This window comes from Bombyx mandarina, chromosome 15, assembly GCF_030267445.1.
Source record: "Bombyx mandarina strain Sakado chromosome 15, ASM3026744v2".
In the NCBI taxonomy this organism is placed as follows: domain Eukaryota; kingdom Metazoa; phylum Arthropoda; class Insecta; order Lepidoptera; family Bombycidae; genus Bombyx; species Bombyx mandarina.
Window position 1 is genome coordinate 13,428,185 of NC_143221.1, and position 13,017 is coordinate 13,441,201.

Here is a 13,017-nt window from a genome sequence, read left to right on the forward strand (position 1 = left end):
TCGATCTTCCTCAATCAGCTTATGCACACAGATGCATCAACGTTTTCTTGGGTGACTGCAGTTTTTGGACGACCTTGACGGGGATCATCACTGAGCTTGACACGTTTACGTTGAAACTCAGCAAACCAGCGATAAATTGTGGTTTTGGATGGGGCTTCATCACCAAATGCAGAAATCATCCGGTCAACACACTGTTTTTGTGTTAAACCACTTCGAAAGTCATAATAAATCATCGCTCTTGAATTTTCTCGAGTCAATTCCATTTTCTCAACGACTAAACAAGTTTGACAAAACCTCGTGACAAGACCGAGAATCTTTTTTTAAATAAATAAATGGTATTCGATTTTTAAAACCAAGGAGTTTTCAATTAAAAAGATTTTAATATGACAGGAACAGTGGAAATATTCCATTCCCGATACTTTTAGTGCAGCCTAGTAATAGAGAAACAGATAGCTATATATGACATACTTGGTGATGCCGACGATGATAATGCCGATGGTCAGCGCCTCTGACTGTAGCGCCAAGGCTCGTGGGTTCAGTCCCAGGTCGGGTAAATTCGATATTCGTGTGCTGTACCTACAGGTTTTTTACTATTTGTCTAGATATTTATAACAAAAAAGTATAAAACTATCTAGGTCAATCCCTGGTACTATTAACACAGACATTACTAAATTAGATCTGGATGACCATGCGTGATTTGTAATTTTTATTTATTTAGTTGTAAGTATCTAATTATATTCGGTCAAACGCAACTTTTCTATGTGACATACGTTATTTGGGTCTAAAATATTCGAAGAGCTGAGGATAGATCATTCACAATGATTATCCACATATGACATCATGCCATGCGCTTGGTATTTACTTGACGTGGAAAATGTTAAAATTATTACGATTTAGTGATTTAAAATGACCTTAAACGTTACAAATGTGGAATTTATTTGTCTATTTCGGTACGCTCTCACGTCTTAATTAGTTAGTCGATCATTTTGAAATTTTGGGTATACTTGTAGACTTGATCAGGGATGTAGAAAAAGACCCAGGTTACCTTTCGTTAGGAAAAAAAAAATAATTGCGAAGGGACACAAAAATACCTTGTATGTAGTTAGGTATCTGTACCCCCGTCTTATTGTCATGAATAAATCGTGTCGCAATTTATTACTGGAGATTATTAATTGGAGTGCTAGTGTGTAGTGCTGTGGAGTGCTGAAAAAGAGAAAGAAACCTCTGGTATTTCAGAAGAAAATCGAATAAAGATAAAAATTAGGTTAGGAGGGTTATTTTTGGTAGAGTCATGTATTTCTCATCCTCGGACGGAGATCGGACTTCGGGTGACGGAGTGCAAGGATGAGTCGTTTGGTGTGGTAGGGCCCTAAAAGTATCCTTGAGCCCGCGGTCTGCTCCGAACATCTGCAGACGGTCCAGATCCATATACTCCGCGTGCCCTCGTAGCGTGCGTACGAGAATCGACCCCCCGGCCAAAAAAATCCATTTTTCGTGGGCAGTTACATATAGCTTGTTTACGTGTATCCAATGCCCTGAATTTGTATGTATTAGCACCAAATGAAAGGACATACAGTTATATATTAGTACATATTAATAAAATCATTTATTGGAACAAGCATACACTGTGTTTATGCTTTGCCTCGCATCTCTATTTGCTTGCCTCTTTTGACAACGGCTTCTTCCAATTGTGAACACCTTTGCATATTACTCAAACCACTCTTGGTTATTCTTTCTTCCTAGTCGTACACTCTTGACAGAGTGGTCGTGGTCATGCATCATTCGAATCCTGCGATACCGATGCTCTCGCGATGCGACGCCATGTGGCAAGATGTTTCGCAGAGTTAGAGCAATCATTTATGTTGGAGTGAGTCACAGATTTTATGAGGTCGGTCCATCACGTTGGAGATTGTCCGCGAGATCTTTTGCCCTCGACTTTCCCTTGCACCACCAACCGCTCAATGGAGTCTTGTTTATATAAACATAGTAGTATGTCGATATTAATTTAGGTTTAGAAAATTCCTGACAAAAACGTTTAAAATGAGCCTGTATATATTGAAATAATGTTTTTGGGGTACAGTTACCTGTATCATATAGTCATATTTGCATTAACGCCATTTACTTCAAGACAATATTCAGTATACGTACATGTTTAGACAAAAAAGGAGTTTTAGTTTCCTCGATTGCAAATGTAAACACAATTGGCTTATATATAAAAAATCCAAGTTCAAATTAATCATTCAAGCTATGCTCGTAAGCACTGATGGTTACCTTACGCCATCCTTATATGGCGATATCAACATGTCCGTAACTTTTATAAGGAATAATTCAATGCACGATCCCTTAGATCGATTCTGTGTTCTACACCATCGTTAGTCAAAATGAGAGATTGTTTGATTAGAATGTTATTTCTTTGGGCTACTTTGGGATGTGTGTTCGCACGACATCACCCGATTTACCAGACTCATAATGGAAGAAATGAAAGTGAACAACAGATGCGTGAGTTTAATTTACCAATCGCAAAATATATTAAGTACTAGCTGTACCCGCCCGCATCGCTGGGCATTTAAAATTAACATTACTATTTCTCACCCCCACAAACGCCCCCGTAACTGGTGTAGGGAGTCCAACACTCACTTAAATATTAGCCTATTCATTAAGTACATGTATTTTCTACATGGATACCATGTTTCAAGTCAATCGGATGCATGGTTCAGTAGTTATAACGGAACATCCGGTAAAAACCACTGTAGATTTATATATGTATTAGTATAGATTCGTGTTTATACACTTTTATAGGTTGAGCGGAGTAAATTAAGCTTTATTGTGCATTAATATAAAATAATAAAAGCAAAATGTAAATGCAAAGCATTATCTTTTTTTTATTGCTTAGATGGGTGGACGAGCTCACGGCCCTACTGATGTTAAGTGGTTACCGAAGCCCATAGATATCTACAACGTAAACGCCGCCACCCACCTTCATACATCAATTCATACAGTAGAACAAATCTTCCAATGGGCTTGAAGGAGGCACAGTACCCAAGATACTGACTGCATTACTTCGTTGGACAGCCAGACTCACTCTCCGTGCAAAGTGCCAGCCAGCCTTAGCATCACGTGTAGCCTCCTTCAAGCGTTTGGAGATTTCTGATAAAAAAATGTGTGTGTGTGTGTGTGTGTGTGTGCAAGTCACACACGGTAGAAGTGAAACTTATAAATAAGATATAGATATACTGACTATCCCACTACACAGGAGCATACATATGGACAATGTTTAGTAGACGATAGTGGGGATGCTACGAAGAGTCGCACAAAGAGGAGACCGAGAACGTCTAATGTGTTCTATCTCATTCTCTCGCCGGCTGAATCCTGTACATTTATGTGTTTGTGTCTCTATGGACTTATTTTTTCGTTTCATCGAGTTTGAAATCACAACGATTCTAAAGAAGTTTCACTTCAAAACAAAGATTGAGTCTTAATCTTCCTTAGTGCCAACATCGGTATGCCACTATAGCGACCCGGGGGTGGCGGACTGCATTAAAGGGGTCGCGGAACAAGCTAAGCACCTACTCGCATTGGGAATACCATCGCTGAACATCCAGTCTCTAGAGCCTCTCAAGATACCCAGCATACGATTGCGTCAGCACAACGCATCCAATAAGAACTTCAAATATGACGCCTGGCTGTCTGAAGTCGCTCTCAGCGGGTTGACGAACTATACTGTCAATAAACTTGAGTTAGTATAATTCCTCCTCCTTGCATCGTATTCCTCATTGCTGAGGGTCGTGACCACCCTTTGGTATCACCTTCGCACGCACGATTTTTCTCCATCCATTCTTGTCTCTGGCGGTGTGGAGGGCGTTGTGAAACGTGGAATCAAGAGCGGTGCGGATCTGGTCGGACCAACGTATTGGGCTGCGCCCCCGAGGTCTTTTCCCATCTACTTTACCAGTCACGATGAGCCTCTCGAGATTGCTACCATCCTTTCGTGCGATGTGACCAAAGTATTCAAGGACTCTGCGAAGACACTCGGATGACAGCCGCGAGGAGATTTTGAGTTCTTGCAAGATTGATACGTTGGTCCGAAATGCTGTCCACGGAATACGCAGCATCTTTCTCCAGCACCACATCTCAAAGGCGTCAATGCGTCTGCGGTCTGCAGATTTCAGTGACCAGGTCTCAGCGCCATACGAAAAAATCGAGAAAACTAGAGTCCGTACCAGTTTGGTTTTGGTCTTTACGGATATGTTGCGATCTCTCCAGATTTTTCCGAGCTGAGTCATGGCACTCTTAGCCATACCAATTCTCCGGCGCACCTCCCTCTCGCACGAGCCATTGTTACTAATGTTGGAACCCAGGTAGTTAAAATTGTCCACTATTTCTAGGTCTAATGCGCCAGTGAGTTCCAATTTTCCAGACCTATCCACCACCATGACTTTGGTTTTGGATTTGTTTATGGAAAGTCCCATCTCCTTGCTTATCCGCTCCATTCGGTCCAGAAGCGCAACCATTTCCGACTCATTCGCTGCAAGAAGAGTAGTATCATCGGCGTATCGGAGGTTGGTGATTTTCACGCCACCAACTGTAATGCCACCGTCCCAATTCTCGCAGGTCCGTCTCATTATGTGCTCCCCATAGGCGTTAAAAAGAATGGGCGATAAAATACAACCTTGGCGTACTCCTTTGTGAAATTTAAAAGGTTTCGAGGTTGTTCTATCGACTCTTACGACTGCCTGACTTGAGCCATACAAGTTGCGAAGTAAGGCGATGAGATGATTAGGTACCCCAAGTTCTCGTAGAACCTTCCATAAACAACTCCAGTTGACACAGTCGAACGCCTTGCTATAGTCGACGAAACACATTATCACTGGCGTATCAAACTCATATGCTTTCTCAACAATCTGCCTGATGTTGAGAATCTGTGCACGAGTACCCTTGCCCTTCACGAAACCCGCTTGCTCTTGCGGAATTTGCCAATCAAGGTAGTAACGGATGCGGTTGTTGAGGATGTGAAGCAAGATTTTGCTTGCATGTGAGATGAGAGACAAGGTTCGATAATTGTCGCAATTCTTGGTTGATCCTTTCTTGTGTAGCGGAAGAATAATGGATTCCAACCAATCCCGCGGCCAATCACCGTGTTGCCATATATGTGAGCAGATCTTATATAGAGTCATAACACCCAAGTCACCCATAGCATAAAGCACCTCCGCTGTAATCCGATCGCTTCCAGGAGCCTTATTCTTCTTAAGAGATTCCAGTGCGGTGGATATTTCTGAAGGTAAAATCATGGGTTCCAGTTCTAGATCCTTCCATTCAGGGTTAATCCCGGATGTCGAGTGGGAATCTGTATACAATTGCTCACAGTACGCCCGCCATCTCTCGGCAATGCGGTCGAACTCGTGTAGTACAGTTCCGTCGGCATCTCTTATGACCCACGATTTAGCCTTGAACTGCCTGGAAAGGACTCTAACTTTCTTAAAAAGGTCTGCAGTCTGCAACTTGTTCGAGAAGCGCTCAATGTCACGGCAAATACCCTCAACAAAGTGGTTCTTGTCAAGGCGACAACTGACCCGTATAGCTCTGCTAAGTTCGGAGTATTTAACCTTTGCACCATCTTGCAAACCGCTAGTTTTTAAGTCTTTCCTGCGTTGAATAAGCTCCCACGAATGATCGGAGATCCAGCATTTTTTCTTCGGTTCTGGCTTTTTTTTTTTAGCGATCTGGTCCAGCGCATCGTTGATATGACCTTTCAAGTGTTTCCACTGTGTATCAGCGTTAGCGTGAATGTGCGTTGGAGAATCCTTCAAGATCGCCTCTAATGCCTCTCGGAAGATTGGTTGTTCGGAAGGATCCAAACCATTGGGTTTTGGTGGTTGACGTCTGGGCGCCTTTAAACGCAGCGAGAAGTTAGCTACGAGCAGGTTATGGTCGGAGCCGCACTCTGCGCCGGGAAAGGTCTTCACGTTAGATACTGAGGATCTCCAGCGGCCATCTAGAATGATGTAGTCGATTTGATTTCTGTACCTGTCACCTGGAGATCTCCACGTGTACAAGCGTCTTGGATGATGTTGGAAGTACGTGTTCATAATACTGAGATTTCTTTCAATGCAGAACTCGATCAGTTTTTCACCCCGTTCATTCCTAATGCCAAGTCCAAATTTTCCAACTGTGCTCCTGATATGATTATCATCCAGTGTACTGCCAACTTTGGCATTCCAATCACCAAGAATTATCTTAATTTCCCGACTAGGTATAGAATTCAGTATTTCCTCCAGTTTTCCATAGAAGTCCACAATTAACTCATCCTGAGCTTGTGCCGTCGGTGCGTAGATCTGTATAACATTCAGCACACATGGATTGGTATTCAGTTTCATTGTCAGGATTCTATCAGACACCGGATTATAACCGAGGACATATTTGTTTAAGTGTGGCGGCAATATGATTCCGACTCCACTCAAACTTGAATCTTCACAGCCTGAGAAGTACATGGTGTTCCCTGTCGCAGTGGTGAAGTGGCCATTACCACGCATGTGAGTTTCACTGATGCCTAGTATAGAGATGTCATGAGATTCCATTTCCTTTTCCACGATTGTCAGCTTACCCGCCTCCAGCAGACCTCGGACGTTCCAAGCGCCAATACGATGACTCGATCGTATAGAGGTCTTCTCGCTTTTAGAAGCTGCAGTACCGACAGTAGTATCTCCTCCTTCTGAGGCCTGTCGATTTACCCCAGGGGGAGCTTCGGTTGCCAATTTCACACCATCCAGCCCGGATACTGGGTGGCGCCGATGGTTAGTCGGGTCGCCAAACAAATTCACTCTCGTTGTTACTGATTCCATAAGGGGGTTTTCTTGGGAAGGTAATCGCGGTGGGTTCCCACGTCCTTCCGCGTCAGACTTTTAGAGGGTATTTAGGTCCTCACGGTTACTGATTACCGCCCAGGGACGCTAGGGCCGCTCAGGGATGTCGGGTTAATTACCGCCGCCCGATATTCGGCGTTGACTGTTTTGAGGCATGGGTAGATTTCGTCCACACCAACCCTCCTCCTTTCTCATTCGGGCTTGGGACCGACAACGGCGGAGTTAATATAATTATATAAATTAGTATAATTATATAAATTAAAATTATTTTGTCGACTTAATCTCGCGTTTTTTGTGTCATTATTGTTGTAGTTTTGAATAATTTATAGTTTTCGAGGTTAGTGATTTTGATTAAGCATTTTAATGATTTCCTTTATTTTATTATTATCCTTTATTTTAATGATTGGTCTTAATTTATTGACATATTTTTCGAGGAACGAGGATTTTCTATCAAAATAATCAATAACTAAGTGTATAAGTACATAAATGGAAATTAATAAACGTAATTTAGGTATATTTAAGTTTACATATAGACATGCGATTCTGTCTTTTTTGACTAGGTGATTGAATGAACTCACGGGTGCCCATGGACATCATTAATGTTAATACCATCACCAACTTAAAGACATAAAGACTTCAATACACGAAAGACAGCAGAGTTCTAAATCTTAGTTCTGTAGTACAACTTCTGCTTACGCCTTCAAACTGGAACGCATTTATGCTTCGCTGTAGAGATGGGCAGAGTTATGGTGCCTACCCGTGCGGACTCACAAGTCGTCCTACCACCAGTAGGCAGCGCTTACACAATTATTTTTTTAAGTAAAAAATTTAAGCAACAAGATATAGGCTATTGTTTTGTTGATGCGATTTTCCCAGCTTACATGCTAATATTTGTGCTAATAATTATACCAGTGACTTATGGTGACTAAGCAATATCACGTTATAGCGTATATCCTGAAGACCTTAAAGTGACAGCGAACATTAGTTTGCCACGATTGGTGATGACCGGGGACTACATGGTAATCGGAGAATTCCAGATGCTTCCCGTTGAATCTATTGGGAAGATGGCTGCTAATTTCAGTATGTTTTTTTATTTATTTTATTGACACAACCAAACGACGCATTATATCGAGGGGTGAGAAGTTATATGGATCTTTGTAATTAAAGGTCTGTTTTATTTGGCATTAGCATTTGGCATAGATATTTTTAATAGAACTTCAATTATGTTTACACCATTCAAACAGCTAAACAATTTTTTTTAATTATATTTTTTTCTAATTTTAAACTTTAAATGGCACTTTTGTAAAGTTGCAAATGTCGCTTAGAAAAAATATCCTTTCACCCTTCGATGTATAGTTTGTATACGTCTTATTTTAAAACTATAATTAAATTAAAACTCTAATTTAAATATTAAGTACAGATTGAGCTAGCATATAAGAAAGCACTCTATTTTAATAGTAAGATAAAGAAATAATTTGCAATATTCCTCTCTCCTTGTTCAATTATAATAATTATTTATTATTTGACAAGTCCAGTTTGGATTTTCCAAACTAAAGTTTTTGTTGGTGGTCGAAAATTGCAGTTGTTTCTGATTATTTTCATGTCTGGCCAATGTTTGATACACAATTGTTTTAATACCAAAAGCATTAACATATCATAACATAACACATCATAACAATACCTATCATGAAGAGTTCGTAATGTTAAATCTAAGGATTTGAAGAATTTCAATATTATAAAATATTTTTTTGCTTTAATTTTTATGTTCTGTAGCAGCGGTCGTTCGGTATTTTTTTTAAAATATGTATTTTTTATTCTTTAAATAGAAATACCTAATGAAAAGGCAGTCTTCAAACGGAACTGTGTATAGCTAATTTCGGAAAAAAGTGAATTCGACCTTACGCTTTTTGTACTTAGAACTAAATTCCCACATTTCATTAGGTGAGTGCACAATAGCTTTGGAAGCGTTAGGCGCCAGAGTGCACACGAGAATGGTGATAAGAGATGCAAAGGTGCGGCTTCGCTGTGCTGGTCCGGTTGGAGCCAACCTCATGGAAGCTCACTCGACAACCGACGAAATGGGTTTGTGACAATGTTAATAGTTGTTATAGTTTTTACTGGTGGTAGGACCTCTTGTGAGTCTGCGCGGCTAGGTACCGCCGCCCTGCCTATTTCTGCCGTGAAACAGTAATGCGTTTCGGTTTGAAGGGTGGGGCAGCCGTTGTAACTATACTGAAATCTTAAAACTGATATCTCAAGGTGGGTGGCGCTTTTACGTTATAGATGCCTATGGGCTCCGATAACTACTTAACACCAGGTGGGCTGTAAGCTCGCCCATCTATTTACGCAATAAAAAATAAAATAAAAACCATCATAGCCGTCTCTAGTTGTTTTTACTACTATGTCTGTCACAATACGTGATTGCGTTGGTAGTTGTAGCTCTTGGACCTTATGCTCCTAATATGTCGGGTCACAAATGAATCAGTGCGTCATTTTTACTGTTCTTCAGAAATGGTAACCGACCACATAGTGAGCATGCACTCCGAGGATCTGGCCAGAGAGGTGCAGCCGGCCGTGGAGACAGCCCTCGCTATGGTACTCGAAGATATCGCCAATAAATTCCTGAAGCACGTACCGGCCGAAATGGTGTTCCCGAATTAGTAGCACACTCAAAAAAAAACCAACAAACCACATTAATATAATTTAATTTATATTTATTTTCTTAGTTAATATAAATTTTTGATAACTAAATCTAGGCAATATTTAAGCAGAAAATCGCTGATTAAAAAATATTGATGGAAACTTGACAAATGTACTCGAAAAATATTCGAAAAAAAAAAGTATAATTGAACTCACCTAGTTCTCGTACTGGTGGTAGGAGCTCTTGTGAGTCCGCACGGGTAGGTACTACCACCCCACGTGGCTTCTGCACCGAACCGAAACGCATGGGTGGTACCTACCTATGCGTTTCGGTTTGAAGGGTGGGGTAGCCGTCGTAACTATACTGAGACCTTAGAACTTATATCTCAAGGTGGGTGGCGCATTTACATTGTAGATGTCTATGGCCTCCACTGACCATTTAACACGAGGTGGGCTGTGAGCTCGTCCACCCATCTAAGCAATAAATAAAATTTTACATAGATTTCGTACATTTTTCTGTTTTTTTTTATTGACTATAGTCTACGAATATAGTTTATTTTTATATTATTTAGGTATAAAAATATTGATCTGAAACGGTCGCATTTATAACACATTAGAACCTATTCAATAGTTCCCAAAGCTTAGTACGAGAGGTGTTATTTTTGAAAAAACTGAAATCATAAATATCCAACCGTTTTTTTTTGTTAACGAAATCACAGGTTTTATTTGACAAAATTAGTTTTTAGTATTGACAAAACTAAAACCAATTAAAAAGCTAAAGTATTTATTTTATTAATATGGATAACACTTTTTTTATCAAATAATTAATTATTTAAGAGTATATAAAATATTAAACGCTCTAAGATTAATATCGTAATAATTTGTGAGTTAGTTAAGTTTTATGAATTGATAATTAATTTATTCGTAGGCTTACAATACTTTTAATTAGCGATATTTATTGTATGACTCTAAACCTTGTTATGGCTAGCCGTAAATAATACATACTAAATATTTCAAATGAATTGTATTTACTTGGACATTGACGAAACTATCTATATATTAATACGTGAAGCAAAAACTTTGTATCCCTTTTTACGAAAATTGCGCGGACGGAGGAGTATGAAATTTTCCACACTTAAAGAGAATATAGAGAAGAAGTGCACAATGCTAATATTTTTTTTAATTATTGCATAAAAGATACATTAAATCAATAAAGAAAACATTACACACACTACATACCATGTATTTGACGCACACACGCATGCATACTATTTATTGTCAAACTTTTGTTCTTGGCGTCTGTTGTCAAATTGAGAATAGATTAAATATTGTTTGCCTTTGTTAATATTTTTTATAGTGTAGTCTTGGCGAAATTTGTGATTATAGAAGTATAAAATACAATCATAATAGTGTAAAAACTTACAATTCCAATGAATTATAGTCGAATTTCGACTACTGCGGGACCTCTAGTGTTAGGAAATTTGTCTAAATCGCCAACAACAACCTGACAAAGTTTCAATTGATACGAACATCATTAAAGCGATGAACAAATCTAAATGATAACCTACAATAAAAACTTCATTGCTTTATTCGCATAGACTCTCGCCAGATCTTCTCAGTGGGTCGCGTTTCCGATCCGGTGGTAGATTCTGCGAAGCACTGCTCTTGCTAGGGCCAGTGTTAGCAACATTCCCGGTTTGAGCCCCGTGAGCTCACCTACACGTCAATGCGAAGCTGAAATAGCCTCTCAAGGCTATCAGCATAGGTAGGAAAAAAAATCACATAGACGACTCACTGCCCGTAATGATTGCCATCATCCTCCTTGACCCACCAAATCGAGGTTTAATTATGTTTGTATTAAATAACTTCCGTAAAAACTTCAAACTAAAACGAACGATTGTTTCCATGCAAAAAGAGAACCTTCATTCATAAGTACCTTAGCGGTCAGAATACGCCCTGCCAGTTAGAATGCTCGCTATAAATCACATCAATCACCGATAAAATCATAATTATCTTACTTTTACACATAAAAACCACATAATTAAAACGCATTATAAAAAACAAGCTCGTAATCAACCTATTACTTGGGAAATTGCGAAAGATTCTCAAAGTATGCCAATACGCCGCTTGCTATGGCCTACCGCGTTACATAATAAAACATTGCAACATAGAAATCGTTATACTGATTTGAGCTGTAAAGTAATGCGGGAAAAGCAGTATTTCGCGTACCTGCGTTTTTATTAAGAGGCGCCAAGCCACTAAACTAAGTGCATGTTATAAATAAAATAAGTTTGAAAAATAAACATGAAATTTGATTTGATGTTTTATTTTTGTTGATGCTTTTTATACTTATATATTATTATGTTTAGAAAGGCGGACGAGTGGATGATCTACCTAAAACCTATTAAGCAACAGGACTCCATGGGCATAGTAAGAATGGCGACATCTACTTCAAGGCTTGAGGTCGAAATATCAATTGTATTTTTTTATTGCTTAGATAGGTGGATGAGCTCACGACCCACCTGGTGTTAACTAGTCACTGGAGCCCATAGACATCTACATCGTAAATGCTGCCACCAACCTTCAGACATGAGTTAAAAGGTCTCTTACTTTATAGAGTACAACGGCTGTCCCACCTTTCCAACCAAAAGTACCACCAAGGTACCACCACCTGACTTATCTATTTCTGCCGTGGGGCAGTAACGCGAACCAAGCATACGTTTCGCTATGAAGATTTCGTCATTTTATCTTTTTTAACCGACTTCAAAAAAGGAGGAGTTTCTCAATTCGACTGTATGTTTTTTTTTTATGTTTGTTACCTCATAACTTTTGACTGGGTGAATTGATTTTGATGATTCTTTTTTTTTAGGAAGCTGACGCTTCCCGTGTGATCCCATTTGAATTTAGTCCAGTTCTGATAATGGTATCCATGAGAAAACCATATAAGTCTTAAATTTGCATTAAGTACGTGCGCGATAAATACATAACTCAATATCACGCCAACCTATTTCGATGATTATTGTTTTTAGTGTATATTAATTTGTTTTGGAATCTCTTTTTTTTCTATTAGAAGTCGGTTTTTGTTAATGCATGTCTATTTACAATTATTCCAAATCTGCTTATAAAACTTACCCAAACTTACCAATAGTTCCATGTACGATAATATTTTATGTAGAAATAAAAAAACTTGTGCTTTATACTGTTAAAATGATAATATATAAATATCGCTTAAAGCAGTTAATAACACGTGGCTAGTAAATCCATCGCAACTAGCAATGCGAGTGTGTTAAAGTGTGTGCCACGTGTGAGTATTGCAACATTCCGAATGCATTATCATTATAGTCACATCTTGCAGTTTATATTATGATTATAGCGCATTTATTTTCAAAATATATGTATTCGAAGTAAATTCATTGTAATTAAATTGAATCGTAAGAAAATATCTAAAAATTAAAAGTAAATAATCGAACTGTTTTGTTTAAAATCTATTAAGTATGGACATGCAATAAATTAAAGG

The 13,017-nt window shown here is 39.0% G+C and overlaps 1 protein-coding gene across 1 annotated transcript; it reads left to right on the forward strand.

Moving 5' to 3' along the window:
* Positions 1-2,222: 2,222 nt before the first annotated feature.
* Positions 2,223-9,543, forward strand: LOC114248586 (uncharacterized). The gene is made up of 5 exons (XM_028181868.2): positions 2,223-2,499; positions 3,490-3,736; positions 7,807-7,940; positions 8,802-8,942; positions 9,370-9,543. Exons 1-5 carry the CDS (start codon positions 2,382-2,384, stop codon positions 9,519-9,521), a joined length of 792 nt encoding a protein of 263 aa, XP_028037669.2. The 5' UTR covers positions 2,223-2,381; the 3' UTR covers positions 9,522-9,543.
* Positions 9,544-13,017: the final 3,474 nt, after the last annotated feature.